We start from the raw sequence: 22646 nt of genomic DNA on the forward strand, positions 1-22646 counted from the left end.
ATTGGACGCATATGACGACAAAAAGGGGAAAGGAAAGGGAGAAAACAAGAAAAGAAAAACAAAATCAGAACCTCAGGATTTGCTTGGGCAGTGAAAGCTAATGGCATGAAGTGATTTTCTTCGTGTGCAGGAAGTCTATACTCAGGATAATCGGATTCAGTAGTTAGTCACTCTCCTGGGCCTCCAGTATGACTACACCTTTCATTGCGATATCGGGACCCCGCTAGTTTAGCATGAGCATTAGTTAGCATAACCCAATGCTTAGTCACGCGTATAAAGTTTCCGGCGCTAATCTGCACAGCGGACCCTGCAGATCAGTGGGTTTCAGACAGCTCCATCTTATCTTAGCCGGTCACGCATAACAACGGGATTGACTTCTGGGCCGGCCCCACCCTGAAAGTCGAACGCCCGTGGGGCGTATTGTAACACTAGCGTATACGAATGCGCCCGCACGCAACCTCTAGTTTAAATTAACAACATTTTATAAATGAAGACACTGCATTGCAGAAGTTAATGTATCTGATATATGCAACGGATGACAAACCCATCATCTGTTAGCTAGGAACACTACAATCAGGCACAACCCCAACAGCTTGGATTCGTGCTGCCACAAAGGGGAAAAGTGTCTACTCCCTAGTGTTTCCCGCAAAGACGCAGTGAAGCTTTGGGTGAAATCGTTGTTCCATGGGAGTGCGAGAGGTACGAGAGAGCTGCTAGTGCCAGTGTGTCTGAAGTATGTAAAGTTCCCTTCTGGGCTCAGGGGGGTGGCAGTACTTGAAGCGTGATTGCGTTACTGAAGTAAACTCCGTGTGTAGTACCATCTACTATAGATAGTGTTGAGGCGCGATTTTACGTGTGAAGCAACAAAAAAAATGCAGACACAACGAACGCAAAGATGCAGCAAAAGAGTGGTTGTATTAGCTATCTAGGTGCGCGCAGCGAAACAACGCGAGATGGTGCTTTGCGTCGGCGGCCTGCGTGCCACGCACGTGACTAAGCCTACATGAATGCCTCAACACATAGTATATAACATCACATTCTAGTCAAACAAACATCTCCATCTCCTTCGCAAGATAAGCCGACCTGTCATTTTCGGCCAGTAGTATAGCGCTTACAAATTCCTAGTATATCCCCCACAGCACCGGCTCACTCTTTACATTACCATTGCAATCCATGTTTCCCTTTGCGCCGATCAGCCCATCCCTAGCAAATTTGTCGATGGAATCATTGATAATATCAATGACATCCTGCCCGCCGACCTTGAAATTGACATTTCCGTTGGTCTTAGTAGCCTCAACGCCAAAGTGACAGGATGCGTGACTGGCAATCTCGCGCTGGTTATGGCCGACAACCTGGGTCGTCCAGCTAGTGGATGCATCGCCCTCAATGTTCTTGATGATCTGGCGGCAGTCTTCTACCTTTGGTGATGCATCGCTAGTTTGGTCCACAAAGGTTGACTCACCGCACTCATCTTTACCAGGCGGGATATCGCAGGGCCAGTTCGGGCTTGAGTCTCTGTCGGCCGTGTCCCAGGATTGAAAGGCGCGGGCGGGGCTACAAACAGGAATCCGCATGAAGCCGGGCGTTGTAACATCAACGTCTATCAGGTCGGACATGGTGCCGTGGTTCGTAGGATCTGCTATGCTAGCGCCGTTTTCCCTCCCGTTAGCTATCCAGGTCCGGACAGAGCCCTTGACCAGCTCGTTGATAGTGATGCCGTAGTAGCTGTTGTCGCCAGAGATGTATTCGATTCCCTCGGGAGCAGAGAATTTGCTGTCTCTGCAGACCGTTTGACAGGGGCCGGAATCGTTGATGATCTTGCAAGTACAGTCAGTCGCATGGCCATCCGGATATGCGAGGTAGTATTGTCGATTGTCAACGCAGACACCCGTGGCATCAATGGTATCGTCGTCCAAATACTCGCTGATGTTCGGGTCATCGTCGCAAGACTGACCTGAATCAATGATAAACGTATAAGATCCAGCTTGGCGCCACAATGCGGGCAATGCAAAGCCGACGACGCACTTGTTAATATTGGCGATGAGCTCATTCTGAGGATTTACAGTGTCAGGGGGATCAACATTCCTCTTACCCTCGATGAGCTTGCCATCTGATATGACTTCCCATAGGGTTTTCATATTTTCTGGAGAACCGCCGAAAAGACGTTGAAGCGTGCGGGAGGTGGTATTGGACCAGCCATACACGACCTGCCCCATATAGGCTGAGAATTCGTCCTGGTCTTCAGGCGACCAATCGGCCTTACCCGGAGGTAGTACGTCCTTGGCGGTAGTTGTACCTTGTCCCAAGAGGGTCATAGTGGTATCTTTTGCATTGTCCAGGGCGCTGCCAGAAAACCAATCGAGATCCTTCAGCATTGTGTTGAACAAGGGCCCAGCGGAGCCTAGAGCGCCAAGTGTGACCATGTCTATGAGAATATTGAGCCAAGTATCGTCTCTCTCAGGTGGGACGGGCGCGAATTTGTTCTCCATATCATCGAGTGCCGTACCGACAATACTGAGAGACTGGAATAAGCCATCGTAGTATTTCTTGTACATATCGTGAATTTGGGCCATTGAGTAAAGGATGAGAAAGGCTGCGGGACCAGACTGGCCTCCGTTTGCACCGTCTTCGCAACCAATGGAACTGCAGCTTGTGGCCTCTACGTCATCGCAGGCATGATACTCGAAATGGGTGGTGCTCTCAACAGATTGCATGAAACTGATATGGCGCGGGTGATCGGTGTCATTCCAGATTCGGATAATGTCACTCCATGCTGTATCTGTATCCATGTTCTTCCACCGTTGTGAGGGTGTGAAGTCGAATAGATTTGCAACATTATCGTCAGTGCAGTCATACGAGGTCCAGTTTCCGGTACGCGTTTGGTCAGCCTTAGGGTCCTCCCCTGCTTTGGCGAGTTGGATGAAGTTGGCCCAGCTTGTCGCCGGCTTGGGAACATCATGATAGGTTTGCAGGTCGCTGGCCCAGTCAGAGGTTCCACCCAAGCCCCAAGCGCTATACAGGGTGGTGCGCGCCTTTTTTGTGGCGGCGCTCATGTAGCCGACCCATTCATCCTTGTCGTAAATGAGAATGTCGCTATTGCTGGTCGTGTCAACATAGCTTTTGACGACCCGAGAGGGATCTTTTATAATATCGTCAATTTCCGCCCCAGCAAGGTAACCAGCTGTATTAGTACATTTGCCCTTCTTCGCGTCAGAATCTAAGCGGTCGCCAGTGTAAAGGCATTCCGGGCCCCAGCAATTAGGGTCTGCCATCTTGAAAGAACGACCGTAGCTTGTCACACCAACAATAACCTTTGCGCCAGGGACACCTGCCTTGGTAATCATTGCCAAAGACTGTTTCGTTTCCGTCAAATTAACCTGGCTGCGCAGACAATTACCCGTATCACAGCCTTCCTGTGAGTTGCTGTTATGCGCATCCCACTGGCCGTGAAGGTCATAGGTCATATAGACAATGTAGTCGACGATCCTAGCCATGTCCTTTATAGGAAACTGCTTCAGGTACCAGTAGGATGCCGGTGCGGCAATGGAGACAGACTTTCCCGGCAAGAGATTTTTGAGAACGACAAGGAATGCCAGGTAGTTGGGACCGTCTTCCTCCGTCCCAGGGTCATTTTCAGGAAGGTCAGGCGCCCCCGGATATTCCCAGTCGATATCGACACCATCAAGATCATTGTCCTTGATAAAGTTGGCAATATTTGTCGCCATCGTTAGCCTGTTCGCCGGTTTGACACCATTACGGAAAATCTTGTATGTTTCAGGCATGGTTGAGAAGTCCCACCCACCAATCGAAAGAATTCTCTTGGTTCCTGAGATTTTCTTGAACTCGCCAAAATTGTAGGTGGACAATGTATCCCCTGTCTCGACCTCCCAAGAGTCGGTCAGTGTTCCGAAGCCGAAATGAAGGTGCGTGTATTGCGAGGTATCAATCTGCGAGGCATCCTGAAAGAGGCACTCCCTACTGAGGCAGTAGCCTTCATAGTAGGCAATTTTGACATCCCCAGACCCAGATCCTTTCACAACATCCATCCCACAATTCGATATACAGCCGTAGGTTCCTGGCTCAGCCGTTCCCGGGGCCCCAGTGTTTGTATCAACGCAGAAGTCCGCAGTTATGCCGCATTGGCCCCATATATTACAGCATGCGTTGAGCGGACAAGGGTTGAGGTCGGCAATGTTCGAGCCATTTGTTGGCGGGATTGTGCCTGGCTTTTGGGGACCACACTGAGCGTTGGAGATCTCTGCGGGGAAGGGCGGAGTTCCTTCACTCAAACACATAACCGTATCTTTGAACAGAAGCTCGCAGCCATTCCAACCCCAGGTGTCCTTGTTAAAATTCTCAAGATCATCGCTGCTCAAACTGTATTCCGCAGCGAGGCTGTCGCAATTGTCATCGGCCTGGACCTGGTATGCCCTACAGGAGCCGTCTTCGTTGGGCTGGGGACGAAAATCAGGAAGATTTCCATCAGAGCAGCAAACATGCTGCTTAGGCTTCAACGTGGAGCAGAAATCATTGGCGGGGTTGTACTTCGTGAAGTCAGCGCCCGAAATGCCGCATTTCACTGCCAGGTCTGCACAGCTGTTCCCAGCGTCAACCTGTACAGTTGTACACTCGCCACTCCCCCTTGTAATTATCTTCCGAACCAGATTGCGCCCTAAGTAAGTGGAATTGGCCGCGGTAGTGTGGTTGCCATTCAGGAGCGGCGTAGTGAATTTCACCGAGCCCGCAAGCTTGACAGATCCGGGGAACGATAAGCACGTCGCATTAGCCCAAGACTTGATTGCACTTTGTATGGGAGCAAAGGTTCCATTGCTCGTCGCCATAATACCGAATACATGTGTGCTATCGTAGCCTTCCTCACAGAGCTGCATAGCTAAGCTAGGGGTGGAAATGGCAAGATTGCCCAGGTTGTCCTGGAAGAGCTTGAGCGCAGACTCGCTGAGCCCTTGTTTCAGCAGACCCTGGCCAACATACAACCCGATTGTAGCTTGACCAGACTGGCCATATATGATAGATGGCCTATCGGACTTGCCATGCTCTCCATCGGCATAGTGGCGCATCTGCCTAACAATTGACCGCATCCCAGCACCCGCCAGACCGAAACCCTCCTGCCACCACCCAAGTTCAAACTGAACATCAACGGGCTTGCTAGAAGTAACATGAGTGGTAGTCGCCGGAGAAGTGGCGAAGTCCGGCCCGTATGAAGAGCAGGCCTGAATGCGGTGGGTTCTTTCCCAATCATCAACATTGTCAAACAGGGAGAAGTCATAGAAGATCGTTTCCTTGCACTTCCGGATCTGCTTGAAGCCCGAGTACACCGACCAGTTCCCCGTATTGGGCCCAGCATCACGGCAGCGCTCAGGACAGGCGGAAGCACCGCTATTGTAGCTCTGGCTGGCAAAGCTATGGAAGCTAGGGCTTGCGATAGCTGAAGGTGGCCATGCGGTCAGCACGAAGGCTGCTGCCACACCGAGCCAAGTGAGGGCCACCATGGAAAAGGAATAAAGATAGAGAGAACCTTGATGAAAGAAAAAGAAATAAAAATAGGAAGGAAAAAGAGTCAATAGGTAGGAAAGAAGAGGAGATGTATCAAGGCAAAGACCGTGTGTGAATGAAAAGAGAATTAAAGGAAAGACTGTGTGGGCTGTGCCGGAAGGAAAGAGCGTGACTGAAGTAGGAGTCGAACCATGGGAAGGAGAAAGGATACCGACAATGGGAAAATATATACTATTTATATAAGAAACAATAACCAGGATTCCAACATCGAGCACATGGAAGTCTCTTGCTTCCAAAGCTCCGAAAGCGGATTTCACGATCCATCTCGACCGGGCGTTGCACGCGACCCCCCACGGGTCTGTTCGTCTTGCGGCAGGGACACATAGCAATCTAAGACATACCATGGTTGCTGATTGGGTTACTGTCTATCTTGCAACTGTGTATGAGTGGTGGCTTCTCGCGAACCGACACCTTAGTTATCCTTGGCGCAATTTCTCTGTCAGCTCGTAAGTCGAAATTGTTGGGGGTAGGGCGGCGTTATGACGGGTGGCAGTAGCGCGGGAAATTCCCCACAACTGCGGAGGGCGAGCTTCCTGATCTGACAATAGCGCAGGGTAGGGCGATACCTAGATAGACCGGAGAGGTCTGATGACATCCAGGCACAGGGAAAAAGGGGGGTTAGAATATACCTAGCTGAAAAGCAGTCAGAATTGCGAAGAAGACTATGCTTATGAGACAGGAGAATGGGTTTATATGGATTAAAGTTGATGAAGGTTTTGTTCCGTGTCTTGACATAGTGAAAATCCCAACATTGACGCTCATTAATGAAAGGAGATCCAGTGGTGTTCCAACCAACTTGAGTGGACTTCGCAGGCATGAAAGGGTCTCTGATATTTCCCCCCTCTACCGTCGAATCTCCCATGTGCTATTATAAGCTGTGGGTCTGTATCTTGACCGTAAACTCTAAAGGTTGCACTAAATTCTTGAGGCACAGTCCGGCATGGAAAGGATGGGAATGATCGGTGCGCACCGGCCTCCGTGATATCAGCCCACACCAAGGCCAGGTAGCGGAGGTAGGACTCAAAATGAATGTGAAATGCGGGTAGTGGGTGTGTGGTGGAGGCCAAGACAGTAGTATAAACTAGTGTTAAAACCGTTCTGGCCCCATTTACAACTCTTTTGATTACTATTACTTGATAGTGTGAAGATAGCCTTAGAGAAATCACTTGTGATCTACGTAGGTTGGATATCACACATTGTGTTAACCAGATACCCTTTATGTTCTATTATTGTGGAATAGAGGCGGTAAGATTCAAGAAAATTATGTGAGTTTCACTAAAGATATGCTGCTGACTATCGATTCCTTGGTGCTTTTGAAAGACGATAGGCGTAGGCACGAAGAAAGTTTATCCATGTTGGCCTGAGCTACACATCAGCAAATATCTATCTACAAGACGGCAAGGCCCAAAGCTCCAATTACCGTTAGCATTCCACATACACCAAGTATAGCCGATTGTGTAGCCCCATTCTCCTCTTTAGAACAGTTATCAGGGGGAACCGGAAGGTAGCACAAGCGCTGCTGCTGAGTGGAGGCCATGCTCTCGGCGGTATCCTCGTCTATCGCAATACGACAGGGGTCTGGGGTAGAGGTTGTAGGACTGGCGGTTGTATTTTTGGTAACAACGCACGTGTCGCGGTGTGCAGAGTTGACCCACGGAAGCGTACTCATGACCGTGTCGGTCACATTGATGACAATCCCGTCGGGGCTTCCGGGGCAGGTTTCATTTGCCGTTGCTGCGACAAGATCCACCTCTTTGATGCTAGAATTGTTGATGTAGAAGCCGTCCGTCCAGTGGTAGTAATGTTCAGAGACTCCATTAGAATCAGAGCCCCGGTTCAGCGCTTCCACATTGCAGCTTTGCCAGTGCAGCTCCCATTCAATTATCCAACTACCGGATGTATTGAAGTCGTTTTGGATGTACTCGTAGGCCAAATAAGGGTCTGCACTGCCAGACCAGTTTGTCCAGCTGAGATCATGGCTGCCGAGAATCTGGTCGTCCAAGTCTGCGAGCTCATCGCCCTTGCGGAGCATGTAACTGATCCGAAGGTTGAGAAGCTCTGCCTTTTCCGTGTTCTGCACAGCAAAGACGAACGGGAACCACTCGGCTGGAGAGTATGAGGCCTCGTTGCGAGGGAATACCAAGTCAACCTCGACCGCAGGCGAGGAAGTGATCAAGGCTCCGAATACTATGAGCCATTTTGGTTGGAGAAAATGCATGGCTGACGGGTGTGACGGGCCGAGCCAAAAGCGGAAGTTGAGGGACTTGAATAGCGCAGCTAGAAATGGGAGACGCGCTGACCTTGCTCAATAAGACGTTCTGGCTCTTAGGGACTTCCGGTAACTAGTAGCAATGAGGCAGGGAATATTGAGAATATTTGTAAAATATGTGTGTCGGGGAAGGGAGTGAAATAGGGGTCCTTGGCAGGTAATCTCCCGACCCCTGTCGCCCGAGACTAACTGATACGTCTTGAGAGCGCACGAGCGGTTCCTCCGCCCGAACTAACAGGAGATAGCGCAGGTCCGGTCTTGGACTTGGGTCAGGTCATCGCCTCCGCCAAGGTGACATGGCGCGCCAAGACGATCTAAAGAAACATCGGAGCGGAGCGAGGAACCATTCAAGCCTCTGTTTTCTCGGCCAAGCCTTGGCGCTGCGGGTAACGTTACATTCGTTTCCCAAAAAGTGCGCCAAATGGTCCCTGGCTACTCTTCCATTTTACACGGGCCTAGCCTTGTAAGGTAGTCGTAGCCAATGTGGACAGGCGCTAAAGGGAAGCCATGATCCCAGCCTTGCCGGCTGCTTCCGCTCCTTCCTTACCATACTGGGAAGGTCGCTATTGCTAATTTCGCTTACATTGGTGCTTCATTAGTTCATTCTGAATTTTCGCCTCCTGCCTCACGATTATATCCATTGGACAACTGATCCCTCGCCAAGGAGCCGTTACTGCGCTAACGCAGCATACACACCACATGTACGCTACATGCTCTTGATCGAGGTCATCCCCGTATCAAATTCTGATCATGTGCACTATGGTCTTACCCATTGACTGAGTCGTTATCAACCGGGTGTCTTGGTTTTAATGCCTAGTGTCGTAGACGTCGTCCCCTCCAGTCCATTCAGCGCAGGAACTATCATTTAACGCCCCACCATCATAGATAGTTGTCCATTTAGTCATGTAGACTGCGCGGATACAGGGATAAAGATGATAGGACCCAGTCTAACAGTCCCGGTCTTCGGCTCGCTGATTGACAATGGGAAATGACACATTCGACGTGGGGGAACAAGTCCATTGGCATCAAGCCAATACCAGTGGAATGGTTAGTTGTGTCCAGATGAGTATATAAGCCAGTGTATACCCTTCAAATGTTGCTGATCATTACCTCATTCTCTTCGGCTATCCTCTATAGGAGGCTCGTATCGCCCTGAAACTAGCAAGACGCCGTTTCCATACCAAGAGAAATGCAACTCAAGTACCTCACTGTCGCTGGACTTGCTCCAGGCCTAGTCTGTGCGCTGTCCAAACGTACAATTGAGTGCTCCTTTACCACGGCTGCTAGCAAAGGTGATACCTGCGATAGCTTTGCTGATGTTTGGGGGCTATCTATTGAGGGCCTTCAGCAGCTAAACCCTAGTATTACCTGCCCGGATCTTGATACGACCAAGTTGTACTGTGTCATCGGAACCGTCAGTGACGATACATCAAGCGCCATGTCTACGACAACGATGTCTTCGTCTACGACGTCTAAATCTTTAGTCACAACTCCCAGCACCATCACAACCACCACCGCAGCTGTGCCTACCAATTCGCCTGCTATGCCAGGCATTGTCGATAACTGCGATGGGTTCTACAAGGTCTCTTCTGGCGATCATTGTGACACTATCGCCGAGACATATGGTATTACCACGGCTCAGCTGTTGAGTTGGAACAGTGAGATTAATGATAGTGAGAAAGCCCTACTGGCCCATTTTTTTTCATTGACGACGGGAGGGACTGTGATATTTTGTTACTGACATGCAACTCATTCAATTAGGCTGTTCAAACCTGTGGTTAGACTACTATATCTGTATACACGTCCCGGGATCTACCACAACCACTCCTGAAACGCCCGAGCCGACCGAAGACCCGGGTTCCAGTCCGACTCCCCAAATGCCCGGCATTGTCGACAACTGCGACGAGTACTATAAGGTCGCATCTGGCGACAATTGTGAAACTATCTCTAAATCCTATGGCATTTCCACGGCCCAGTTCAAGAGCTGGAATACCAAGGTCAACGATGGTACTCATGCCTCCCTATTCTCCCTCTACGCTCACATAGCAGCAATCTAACATATTCTGTCCTAAACCCCAGACTGTTCGAATCTTTGGCTTGACTACTACGTCTGCGTACACACCCCCGGCACAACCACCACAACGACAGCAGCCCCAGGCCCCACGAACGACCCCTCAAGCCCGACGCCTCAGCTGCCGGGCATAGTCGAGAACTGCAAATCCTTTCATCTGATCAAGGATGGAGAGAACTGTTGGCCCATCTCTAATGAAGAGGGAATCACACTTGCGCAACTCCGCGAGTGGAACACGGACCTTAATGCAGCATGCGATAATTTGTGGTTGGGATACTATGTCTGCATCGGTGTTTGATTACGCCCTGGCGTCCAAATTTGAAGGTTTTGTGTACCCATACATTTGACCGCTCTTAGTATAGTGTAAGATTTGAATGAGTTAACCAAATAACTGATTGCTTCTTCTACACAATGAAAACAAAACCGGAAAGACGTTCGCAGATCCCAGGGCCGCCCCATCTGTAGACCCGCCACGGGCCGAGCCGCATCCTTGAATCCAAGCCGTGGCTGAACGTGGAAATTCAGGGTCCTTCCAATTTCACGTCGTGTATATTTCCATATTCCTCCACGCTTTGAGGGGCCTTAAGCCAACAAATTTTTGAACAGTTCTGAATAGAGAACCGGGTGGCGCATTTTCTGGATAGATAACGAGTGGCCTATGACAATTTAGTCGGTGTTCACTCATTCCCGACGCTGGAACTCTGATTATTCAAGTTGTGTAACAGGAGTTTCAGTAAGCTGGATATTTCAGGTCGCTCTTCTAGGTTAAGAAGATTGACTGAGGCGTCATCTATGATCTGGTATTGTAGTGTCCACTTTTCGAACATCGATATTTAGGAGAGCATGAACAGATTGGTAGTTTATTGGGCCGATACAAGGTCTCATATTTTCTCTCGGTCGCCATGAGGCTTCAACTCTCTGAATTTTTGCGAGCTAACATCAAATAAAGTGCTAGCTTCACAGGATGACTGAGTAAGCCAACACCAAACGCTTTCCCCATTTCGACGTGGCAAGGCTCTTTGCAGTCTCCTGAAATCTGCTGGGAATAAAAGGGGCATGTGTACGAATGAAAATGTATCCTGTCTTGAGCACAATGACAATATCTGTCTGGCTAAATGCATAAATTCTATGTGGCAGATGAGACCCAGTATTGAGGTATCTAATGGCAATTTAACCTGGATAACAGTAATTGATCTTAGTAATACCAGTATAAAATGCCATCCAAACTTGAGATTAAGATACGAATAACTTGTACATAGAGCCATTGCATCCTGCGTAAACTTGGAGAACCTGGCTAGTATCACCTGCTAATATAGCGACGCTGAGGGATTCCTTCGCCTAAGATTTACGGCAGGCATCCCTTGCAAAAAGAACGCAATGTTTAAACTAGTCAGACTGAGGTCCGTAGACTCCAGTTGTTTTCAATGCAGCAATGCTAAATCAAGTCTTCCTTGGGGGCTGCTTCTCCTTCTTAATAGGCTGATGGGACAATGGAATGTCGCCGGACTTCGGGGTTCGCTTAGGCTTCGAGTACTCCTTCCGCCAGATGTTGAATGCTGTCACGTACGGACTGTCCTCGTCGATCCGATAGGATGTGGCTGAGTTGGTATATCCAAGGCCCGCAAGATCTACTAAATAGAGCCTGTCTGCCCGAGCATCGTAATGAAGGTAGCTTGGGTGTTGCTCAGTCAGTTTGTAGTCATTCTGGCGCATGAGCCTGCCAGATAGTCAGTATGCGTTAGTTCAGAATGGAGAAAGCCCTTTATTTTCTGTAGCAGGATGCGAATTTAACTTACTCTAATAAATGCGCTAGTTGCTTTCTGATACTCCTGCGCTGGGTGTCGGTAAGCTCCTCTAGGATATCATCAACGTTCTTCCCAGGAGGAAACTCCATAACGATGAACTCAAGGTACCCTCCAGGAAAAGGCATCCAATCAGGCTGTTCGTGGGTCTCGTAATTAAGATACTTCGGCCCATATCCGTGTGTAGACAGAAGGTCTATAGCCTCCACTTCATGGCAGTAGTGCTGTTCAGCAACCTTCAAGGTCTTGTCCAGATCTTCTATGTCACAGTCTTCCGGGTCAAGTTGATAGCGTATTTTGAGCAGGTACTTTTTGTCCTGTCGCTTGGCTATTGCTAGAACCTTGCGCTCACCAACTTCCGCATCGTCATCCTCGGTCAGCTGCCTCACCACTTTGAAATCTTCCCCCTCGATATCGAAAATTCGGTCTCTGAAGCTGAAGCTCCACATGGTTTAGATCGTTGTATGATGCTCTGCCCGCTCGAGGAAAATAGAGTTCGACTTTATGCCTTAGGCATATGAAGGCGTGGGACAGGGGATGTGAAATTGAAGGGAGGAAATCGGAGACAGGGGATCAACGGGGCGGAAGACCTTCAGTGTTCGTATGTGAGTCACTACCCGCATTCATTCACTATGACACTCTACCAATGTCATTATAGGTACGTCACTATCCATAGATTGCTCTATTCTTACCATTACTTATTTCGATTCTCATTCAAACAGGCCTCATTGACATTACATGGTGCATCTTCGGTCATTACTGCTTAGGGGGACGCAAAAAGACCTGTTACTGCTACCTCCGAAAACGTGATATATGGCCTTTTTGCTCTGACGAGCATGGTATTGTCTCAATCAGTCAATCAGACCGTGGCTAGTTAATCCGGCTTAGAGTGTATCGCTTATCACCCTCAGTCTGCCTAGGGTCAAACAGTACATTCGGAGGCTGGATGAAGGTCGGCCTCTTAGTGATTTTGTCGTTGCTATGCGTGTGATGGTTACTATCAGAAGATGGAGTACAGAATTTCTAAGAAATCTGAAAATCGTTTCTGGCTAAGGTGCATGCCTATCTAACTCCAAATACTCCCCCTTCCCTCTACCAGATTATCTTACGAAAGCAGAAATGATCAACTAAATCAATGAACTTCCGATTTCAACGCAAACAACCCAAAGGTTAGCTCACAATGCAAAACCTCAAACTCAGAAGAGGTATTTCGAGGGATCAGCTCTTGCTAATTTCTGTCATTCCGAGGTTTCATGACACTGAAGTTAGGAGGACCTCCCTCTTAGATTAGGTGGGTTTCTCGATCATGGTGTGCCTTCGAGTAGTCTGGTTATACTGTTAGAACAATTTCGAAGCACAAACAGACTACTACTTACTAAAGGTTTGCCATATCTGGCAGGGTAGTAGCTCCTTTCTTCATCAGCGCCCGCGATGACAAGAGCCAGTAGGCATTCCCGGAGCGATAGGGCAGTAGACGTTGAGACAGAACTGGCACTTATTGGCTGAGACACGGCCAAGTGGGTGTCATCGACCCTTTTCAAGAACCAAGTATACTCATAGACCGTATAGATGCCATACCTGCAGTGATGGTCGTCCATGTATCGAGCGAGCTGGCCTATTCATTCAAGAACCTGGGTCAGAATACTGACTTGGATAACCCAGTTAAAAATGAGGAAGACTCACCAGACTTTCGAGCTATGAAACTCTTCCAAGTTTCTTCCTTTCCTGGCTCAAACGCCCAGTGCGTCTTTACCTCGCACAAGGCTCGGATCGTGTGACGCTCGTCCTCAACGATGACGATGTCTGAAACCAGAGTTCCCTTCTTTCCCCCTTTCTTGACCACCTCATCTTCGCTCTCGTCACGATCGTGCTTCTTTTTCTTGTCACCCTTCCGGTGGTTAACCCCCCACTGTGAGTCACCAAAGAACATACCCAAATTCAGGTAATTCAAGGCTTCACCCACGGGGTGTAGGGCGCTTTGGACGAAATGACCCTGCACCTCTAGATCATTTGCTACACCAAAGGTCTCGTTTGGTACAGCGGGCATAAAGGGATAATGATTCCCACAGTAGGGATTAGACAGAACCTTTATCTCTTGGGTGAAGTTCTCCCAATCCAGGAGTTGATCTCTGTGGAGTCTGAACTGTGAACCGTCGGGTTTCAACGTGCGGCACTTCTCTTCGTTGCGTAGGTGAGGTAGAGGCGCCCAAATTCGCTCAAGATGGCCGCGTGGCAGTATGTTATTGGTCATCGTCTCGATTTTCTTCGACTGAGGAAATCTACGTTTCAGTTCTGAGTTCGAGAAACTTAGCTGACGGAAGCACGAGGCACAGAAGCTATTGGAACAAAAGAAATGATCAAAGGTCTGCAAGAAGAAGAACCATTTGCCCGTGCTTTTACATAGACAGTGCTATTCATATATAACTATTCATTTCAATGGATAGCTTCACTCAGAATGTATTCACTTCATCTCCATGTATTCTCATTGAATATATCTCTTTCCATTAGAGCACGACTATCTTCTCAATTCAATATTGAAGACCTGATTGATACATGATGACAGCCAAATTCGACCTATTGTACGCGGATGCCTTCGTAGAGTAAAAGTCAAGGGGCTTTGCGATACACGTGTATAACTGTTCGAAATGACGTTTCCGATGAGAAAGATGATAGGATAAGTAGTAGTAGCATAACGGGGCTTGACTAGTTGCCTCGATCTGCAGGTTATTCTCTAAGCCGCTCGAGATCAGTCTATGTACAAAACGCTAAGATGTGACAAACCATGGTGTTGACCATGGTCCGTAACTCGCCATACCATGTCCATGACAGAACCTGCAGGTAGTTCTGTGGTAGAAAGTCATCAGGCAACGCTGTACAGAATTAGATCATTTATGGACTAGCTTTGCAGTATGAAGGTTACGAATGCAACTCTTTTTATGGGCGCAATAGTCTACTCAGGGCATCCGTTTTTAGGACAGACCTGATAAAAAAGGGAGGCGCTACCGCCACACCCACCAAGCCTCGTCCACACCGGCCCCTGCTCATGCCACATCCTGCTGCCTACCTTAGAAGGTAAAAGATCACGAACGCCATGAGGTGCTTGTTATGGCGGCTCGAACATTAACCACCTGACCAAGCCTACATGGATGACTGCCTACACATCAACCGATAACTATATTGTAATTTCTGTTAAGAGACGATATACCTTTACATAATTGAGGTGAGTGGTTACTATTCATATGTCAATACAGGTAGATTGCAGCTAACCGGAGTATAGGTCACCTCGCGGCATACATGACGGACCCGGAATTGCAGGCTGGTTTTCGCAGCACATACAAGGAAGGACCATTCACCTGCCAGCATAACCAGACAGTCAATCAATACTTGTTAATTGTTGGTAGTGAAGCTTGACCTATCCTCAAAGAAGCATTGTTCTACATCGGCATTTAAGCGGCAACATATAATGTAATAATGACGACTATAAACTCTAAGGCCCCGCCTGTTATTATGACAACGGTGAATATACCTCTACCATCCCCTCTTTTTTATTCTTAAGAGAAGTCACTTAATGTGAAGCCCATCATGTCACCTCGCTGGTTTGGACAGGAAGAAGTCCGCCCAGGCGTCGTCATTGAACTCGAAAAGCGATGGCGCGTTCTGCGCCGGAAGGAGGAGCATGCGTTTCAGGGCAGCGAACAAGACGATCCTCGGTGGAGTGGGCCATCGTACGCTTGCATCCAGCTCAAGGTACAACAAGTGGGCTCTAGGATCATTCCGCCTGTGAATGGATACATGAGGATCTACAAGCAAATTCCTACGGAGGAGACTGTAGCTGACCGGCCCGAAGTCCGGGCACAGCAAGCTAAGACCGTTATTCCCCCTGAACTTGATGCATACCGCCAGCTCATGGACAAGGGCTCAACCTTTACACCAAGGCTTCTGGACTCAATGGAACAGAAGCAAGATATTTATAGCTTTGTGCCGGGGGGTTTTGTGGTATGGATTGTCACAGAGGAAGTCTCGGGAGTGCGGCTAGGAAATGCGGTTGGTAATGAGACTTTCTGGTCAATGGAGCCATTTGTGCGTGAACAAATTCGCGTTTCGTTCAAGGAGAGCTTCATGTAAGTGGTCTGTCTAAAACCAATTGCTATAGCTGTTGATGAGCTGTCCACCCCCTTTTCAGAAAAATGACTCGCTGGGGCTGGATTCCCTTATATGATCGCTGTAGTAATCTTGTCTGGGACGAGAACTCCTCGACTGTGTAAGTTAAATCAGTTCCTAACTCATGCTACGTTCATTCAAGCTAACAAGTTCTATCTTAGCTTCTTCGTCAATTGGTTCCAGGCAATTAAATTAATCACACCCCAGGCCTGGACTGAACTCCGTTATTCTAGTTCTGGACTTGCTAAACTTCCTGATACTGATACTCAAGACTTTCGGTACTCATATTCAAGTTTCAATGGGAACACAGAGGGTTGGGAATGGTAATATAATCAATTCTCAGACAGGGAGTCGACGGTGTATACCTAGTCGTGAGGTATTGGGGTCTTAAGCCTGGGTTGTCCATCTCAAAGGTAGCATAGCCGACAAATGGATTCGTGGAGGCGACGGTGTGGATGATATTTGAAATAAAGGCGTAAGCAAAACGATAGGATTGTCATGTAATGAAAGCAGAGAATACAATGAGAATGACTTTACTACGAAAGAGTTTATCTTCGCAAACGTTTGGCCGCTGCTGATATTTATCATATGGAGCTTGATTAGTGAAAGCGGCAAGGTCTAAATCTAGGCGAGACGATTTTTCGAAGTCTATATATAGCCATTTACAAATAGCTCTCCTGTCGCGGCAATTTCAATGTCTCGTTCGCAATGTGGAAGGTGTGAAAACAGACAGGGTTATCGTCGTCAACCAGCCGAACAGTCAGTGCTCGACTGAGGGATTCCCTGTTAAATGGACCCTGACTTGGGAATGTATTTCCGCTGGCGGCGTTCACGACGAGTCAAGGAAATCGAAGTATGCGGTGTCTGCATGCAATGTGCCAGACCTACTCCGTTTCTGGAGGTCGAAGTCGGCAACGACAGGGTCCATCTGAAGCGGGTAGGTGCGTGATTCTGTGAATTATAGGTCACCCAGGTCTTGGGCCTCATGTCCATCATCAGATAGCTCATTCGCAATTGTATCATTTGCATCGCAGGCTGATATGCTGTCGCTGCGGCAACTTGACCCTCGTATAGCATGGCTGTTCTCAACAGAGGTCTGGTCGGTAGGATTGGAAGCGTCAACATCGACACCGGACAAGTCCTCCGGTGTCTCAATGGGGACTATACCAGCCCTATCTAGGATAAGAGAAACATACTCTACCGGCGCCTGTAGAATACTTTTCATTAGAGTTAGTGCCTTTTCGCTGTACGGTTTAAATATTGCCGTAGACGGCTCCGTCAGAATCCACTCCAAGAGATCTTTGTGTATTCTGTCCAGGAAGCAGATGTACTGGGCTTTCGCATCCCACGGCACATAGATGTGCAGCCCATCCGTTATTTCTTCGATATGTATCTCGCCCTCCGAGACTTTCGCTTTGATTTCCTTCCCATCCTGCTGTAGATGTAGTTCAGAGGTGATCCCATCGGTTTCGCGAACATCGATGTTCTTTAGTAAGTCGTAAAGCGCCCGCTCTCCGTCCGCTAGTCGTGGGCTCTTATAATGTACGGCAATTCTGGTACTGATGTTAATGGGTTTGCACGTTCTTGCAATTTCATCGATGGAGCTCACCGCAGTAGCCCGTAAGCCTTCTGAGATAACTTTCGATCTGGAGACGTCAGCGACCTGTAAGAGTCGCCCGTATAGCAGGAAATCTCCTTCACGCAGGACGAGATATAGCGTGCCTCAATCTTAGCCCATTCGATGAAAGGCTCTAGCTGCAATACCTCTTCAGTACTGAAATCAAGGAACAGGACTTTGTCGAAGAAATATTGTGACAGATGTTTTCGGTCAGAGATGGTGAAGTCAACTGTAGAGCTGCGCAGCTCTACGACACCGTTGGGATACCTCACTGGGAACACTCTACTTTCGAGTAGGCTAGTCGAACTAGGTGGATCTTCTTCACTCTGTAGGTACGAATTCAGAAGCCAGATTGTATCTTTGACCTCGTTGATAGGTGTCATCCCGCGTCCCTGCTCAAGGAGCTTGCTGTACACCATTTCCGCTGTCAATGTTGGAACACCTAGTAGTTCGACAAAGAAGTCTTGCAGGTCTTTGTACAGGTCCTTGAGCGTTACGATCCCTCTGGTATTGGTGACAGTCGACCACAAACATTGCGATGGGCTATGCCATTCACCTGTGGCTTTCCCGTTACTATAAATAAGTTCCCTCATTTCGAAGTTCCGCCTAGAAGATGTAAGTTTCACTGTCATCGAGCGGCGATATAGATGACTTACCGGACTTTTTCTGCAGTCTCCTTATTCATCTTCGGGCGGCACTTATCTATTTCTCTGTACAGGATTAGGATTCTGTCGACATTGTCGCAGCCCTTTGCAGATAAAGAGTTCAGCTCTTTCAGTAAGTCATTCAACCCAACGTTTGGTATACCTAGCGTTTTGTTGAAGAGCTTGGCAAGACAACTTCCATGCTTCACGTGGTTGTACTTCCATTTTAGAGGGATCTTGCATTCCATGGCTTGGGGCGCTTCCCACAAGCAATTGCCTGAGGACTCCCAACACGGCCTTTCTGCCTCGTCATGTATGTGTGGTACATAAATGATGTTTTGAGAAGCGAAAGCAGTCCTAAGTAGACAATCAACATATCGAAAACCCCTCGAATGCATTTATACTATACCGAAGCAATGAACGACAATAGTCTGGTGTTGAGGTCTCACTGTACTGAGCCTGGATGCGTGCATACAGATCGTAGACACGCTCGGTCTCATTGAGTGTTGCATCATTACCATCACTAGATTCCTTGATAGACTGTAGAGCTCGCAGGTAGGCTTCCAACTCGGATTTTGGAAAGCCGAAACCCAATGCTTTAGCCATATCGTTCAGTTCAGAAAGCCAGGTATTGTCGATTTTAAGCCATGGGAAATCATCTTCCTTCCGAAGAAATTGTCTGAGGTATGAAAGCTCAGGAACCGGGACATATGTCTCGCCCAGACAATAGCTCGATCCACTCTCACAGACAACTTGAAGTTTTAACAACTTATCAACCAGCTTCTGCTTTTCCAGGAGAGCAGCATCGAATTTCCAGTTTTTGACCAAGAACCCTACAAGTCTCTCAGGATGATGCTCGGCTATGAAGGTACACTCTGGGCTCAACCGGGTTGAATCTGTAATTGGAACGGTGTTGCGGACCTGCAGTGACTCTGACAACCACGTCATCCATGTCCGGCGTTCCCCAATTGGCTTTATAGGGCGGGGTTCCATATAGCGACTATGTAGGATGTAAACGCTGGGCCTTGAACTCTTCCCGGTCCCGGCAGGTTTCGTCGGCGTGAGTAATTGCTCGGCACTGTACAAGTCCTTTCCAGGAAAGTAAAAGGTATGTGAATCCGGCTCCCGGTATCTGTTCTGCTGGTCTATGAGATCTATGTCGCTGTAGAAATGCGCAGAATCATTTCGGCGGTCAAGATGGGCCGTAAGGTGGAGAAATTCCAGCTGTGCTCGAGAAACGTCGAGGTCAACCGTTTTGTTGTAATTGGTACGGATAATAGCATCTCGAACCCGAGATATCTTCGGATTCTTAACACCAAGTTGACTGAATAGTCTTTCTCGGTCGGGGTTCTTCTCAGCTCGCGGGTCTACCAAACGCATGTTCACTTCGGGGATGAGGTAACCGTTACAGTGAGAATGGTAGATGCGATGGGCCTTTATGGAAGTTGAAGATCTCCATTCGCCGTTAGTCAGGGGGATAATAGCAAGCGCAGACACCGATTTGGGCCTCTCCTGGTAGGCTGACATCAGGACCCTAGCCACACGCGAATGCCAATCATCATCTTTGACACTGGAAGATCTTATCAGTGAGTCGTCGCGGCTAAGATCCTGGCGAACCCTTTCCAGGAACCCATAATTGCTCATATAAACAAGACCGTACCCCGTCAACAAATTCAAGTCTCTTGGACGATACTTAGGGGAGAGATACTGTTCCGGCTTCAAGTCTCGCAACAGAGGATCTCCATTGCTATCGAGCATACTAGAAGGTAGTCTTCGCGTACGTATGATAGGGTGCAGTTCGCTATGAGTTCTTGTCCAAAGAACATCAGACATATTTAGGTGAGCATGGATATGGGCACTCAGTTCTTGCGAAAAAGAACCACGGGAGAGCTCATCGCGTCTTGGGAGGTATCTCATCCATTGATACTGTAAGGTTGGGTGTTGGCAAAATTCCTGCACTGCTGTAGCAAGCACCAGGCCTACATAACTGAGTAAAGTGGTATTCCGGGTTGAAGACAGAGGTATGTCCTGTCTGCTGGCGTCGGTATCAAAATCTGCATGAATCAAAAACTGAGACAAATTAGTGATGCCCTTGAATGCTTAGCCGTAGTGTCTCACTGGAAGCCCCATATTTCTTATCGGGAGAAAGGCATAAAGTAGCTGTGCTTCAGTGATAGGAATGGAGGTTGCAGTCATTGGGAATGCGAGAACGACCTCTGACTTTGTAGAAGCCTCTGGGCACTTTCTGTTCTCGCTTACGGGAAGTTTGTCCAACGTGATTTTGGTGATATGGTAGTGTCGAGTATCCACGTGAATATGACCGTTCTCCCTTTTTTCGTCCAGGAGTTTACCCCGAGATTTGCACAGGTATTCCAGTGAGTAGAGCATACTACACGTTTCCTTACTTTCATCATCATAGAAGGCAACGTCGATTCTTTCAATGTTTTTCATAAACAGAAGAAAGGTCGCCTGAAGCTCTTGGAACTGCTGGCGGGTCGTCTCGCGTTGTTTGGCAAGGATTTCTTCTGGGCCTCTCTCGTGCAAGAACAGCGTAATTCGAGTTATGTCATTTGGCACCTCCTCTTCTCTTTCCTGCCAGATGGGTGAAATCATGCCCATCCCCGAGTCGCCAATCCTGTGCTGTAAATAGAATGAAAGTTCTCCCGACTGGATGAGAACTTTCCACGCGACCATGAATACTGACTTAAACCCAATGTCTTTTTCTCCAATATATCCTTGGACACTAGTCTTTGAACTCTTTCCGATATTGCAGATGGCGATCAGATCCTCTGGCGTGAAGCCATCCTCATTACATTCAAAAACAATTTGTCGCGGGTAGACGCGAAATGAAACATAGGGTGCTTCCGAACGGGATTTGGCCTTAGAGTAACTGTTATCATCGGCATTCTGTAACAGCTCGAACACAAACCGAGCACTGCTATTATAAACATCTTTGGCTAATCTTTGATGCCAGTCAGATCAGCAATTTCCTTCCAATATGAGAGTGCTGGGGGTAAGGATTCAAAATTCATACGTCAACACAGAAGACCCTATCATCTCGTCTTTTTTCAGCATGGCTTCCTCGACCTCTCGACGGGTATCCTGGTCCATCCGTTCCAGTATTTCCTCACTCAGATAACCACGGCCCCTAGCAATGCTCCTAACGAGCTCACGGGCGCTTTCACGGGATTCCATTGTTAAAAATGCCTGGTACGATGGATTATATTGGGTCAGTTAAGCTCTGCATTCAGCGATTGCCCTCAAATGGACACGATTTCGGTTGAGGAGGGCCTAATACACGGCTCGGTGCTGGGTGGGGGATGTTAATTCCCAGACCTCGGACTAGAGGGCACTTATGTACCTTGACACGAACTACCAACCAGTCTACCGCCATGAATCGACCGACTGCTCTTAACCCCGCCCCCAAAGTCTTAGTAGTTCCTTCACCCCTGATACGGGCCACCTATCAGCTTTGGACAGTACTCCACATCTGTCTTGATCGTCCTCGAGCCAACAGCTCATTGGGTAATCCAGGTGATTGTACTGACATTAGTTTAGTGACCGATAATGAGTCAATTCCAAAGGACCAAGACTAATGGGCCGTTAATGTTAATCATTACGAACTTTGAGGCACATGACAATAATTCCGCTTACCTCCGGTCTCCCGAATCGGGTAAATCGCGAGGCTGAGCTACCACCTTCTTTATTGCTGGAGGCCCCGTTCCTCCCCTCCGCCACTCGACTGTAGGCACTGTCGCCATCATAACAGTGGATGTTTCATCTTCCAGGGCTTTGTAGCGATGTGAGCATTTCCTGTCATCGACGAGCCCCTCGCCAATACCGGCCTTTCTAGTCATTATGGCCGAAGTCGGGAAACTTCTCCAAAATAGTTTTGGAGGGCATCAGCTTCCCATTGAGACTGGTGTAAAGATTTTTGACTTTGTTACCTAGATTCCTGGTGGTTCGTGCATACAGCGGTACGGCAGTTGAATCGCAGGCACGCCATGGGAGCAAGGTCACCTCCGCAAAAGTGCTGCGCAACCCGTTTTGAGCCGGAATGTTCGCTATCAGACGCGACCCGTCCGGTAAAGGCATTCCATGATCCCAGCATGGTAGTCGAATATTATCATCGAGAATGAAGCAAGTATATGGCCATCTGTGTCACTCTGAGCGGCAGCGTGACAGAAGCTGCACCGTAAAATCTCAACGTGCCCTGCTTGAAATAGAGCATGCTTTGGCAAACCATTCTATGAAAGCAAACTGTTTGCTGATGACAATCCTCAATTCCAGATACTTTCAGGCAGATACGTATTGCGTCCGTGAAAAGCGCCGGATTTGATGACAACAGGTGTGCTATCTGACTGAAGCACACTGCACGAAAGGCCCACAAATGCGTCATTGCTGTGGCGACGGGGAGGCTGTAGAACCACAAAGACCCGGCTACCGCCCCATCAGACCTTGGCTGGGACGGAAATGGCTTTACTGGCCAGCTTAGCGGGCCAATTAT

General features: G+C 48.4%; 7 protein-coding genes across 7 annotated transcripts; 2 read left to right on the forward strand and 5 right to left on the reverse strand.

The window, feature by feature from the left end:
* Window positions 1–1121: 1121 nt before the first annotated feature.
* AKAW2_80517A (uncharacterized protein) lies at window positions 1122–5510 on the reverse strand (the record flags this gene model as incomplete). Its single annotated transcript, XM_041681546.1, has 1 exon — window positions 1122–5510. The coding sequence occupies one exon, from the start codon at window positions 5508–5510 to the stop codon at window positions 1122–1124; it is 4389 nt and encodes a 1462-aa protein (XP_041548478.1).
* Window positions 5511–6961: 1451 nt separating this feature from the next.
* On the reverse strand, window positions 6962–7792 carry AKAW2_80518A (uncharacterized protein; the record flags this gene model as incomplete). The annotated part of the gene is made up of 1 exon (XM_041681547.1): window positions 6962–7792. One exon carries the CDS (start codon window positions 7790–7792, stop codon window positions 6962–6964), a length of 831 nt encoding a protein of 276 aa, XP_041548479.1.
* A 1240-nt stretch (window positions 7793–9032) lies between these two features.
* On the forward strand, window positions 9033–10212 carry AKAW2_80519S (uncharacterized protein; the record flags this gene model as incomplete). Its single annotated transcript, XM_041681548.1, has 3 exons — window positions 9033–9516; window positions 9605–9850; window positions 9923–10212. 3 exons carry the CDS (start codon window positions 9033–9035, stop codon window positions 10210–10212), a joined length of 1020 nt encoding a protein of 339 aa, XP_041548480.1.
* A 1142-nt stretch (window positions 10213–11354) lies between these two features.
* On the reverse strand, window positions 11355–12165 carry AKAW2_80520A (uncharacterized protein; the record flags this gene model as incomplete). The annotated part of the gene is made up of 2 exons (XM_041681549.1): window positions 11355–11631; window positions 11711–12165. 2 exons carry the CDS (start codon window positions 12163–12165, stop codon window positions 11355–11357), a joined length of 732 nt encoding a protein of 243 aa, XP_041548481.1.
* Window positions 12166–13352: 1187 nt separating this feature from the next.
* On the reverse strand, window positions 13353–13967 carry AKAW2_80521A (uncharacterized protein; the record flags this gene model as incomplete). Its single annotated transcript, XM_041681550.1, has 1 exon — window positions 13353–13967. One exon carries the CDS (start codon window positions 13965–13967, stop codon window positions 13353–13355), a length of 615 nt encoding a protein of 204 aa, XP_041548482.1.
* Window positions 13968–15298: 1331 nt separating this feature from the next.
* AKAW2_80522S (uncharacterized protein) lies at window positions 15299–16204 on the forward strand (the record flags this gene model as incomplete). The annotated part of the gene is made up of 3 exons (XM_041681551.1): window positions 15299–15837; window positions 15900–15977; window positions 16039–16204. 3 exons carry the CDS (start codon window positions 15299–15301, stop codon window positions 16202–16204), a joined length of 783 nt encoding a protein of 260 aa, XP_041548483.1.
* Window positions 16205–16835: 631 nt separating this feature from the next.
* Window positions 16836–21334, reverse strand: AKAW2_80523A (uncharacterized protein; the record flags this gene model as incomplete). Its single annotated transcript, XM_041681552.1, has 6 exons — window positions 16836–17430; window positions 17487–18101; window positions 18152–18496; window positions 18549–20209; window positions 20258–21101; window positions 21174–21334. 6 exons carry the CDS (start codon window positions 21332–21334, stop codon window positions 16836–16838), a joined length of 4221 nt encoding a protein of 1406 aa, XP_041548484.1.
* Window positions 21335–22646: the final 1312 nt, after the last annotated feature.

Source organism: Aspergillus luchuensis, chromosome 8, assembly GCF_016861625.1.
Source record: "Aspergillus luchuensis IFO 4308 DNA, chromosome 8, nearly complete sequence".
Classification (NCBI taxonomy): Eukaryota; Fungi; Ascomycota; class Eurotiomycetes; order Eurotiales; family Aspergillaceae; genus Aspergillus; species Aspergillus luchuensis.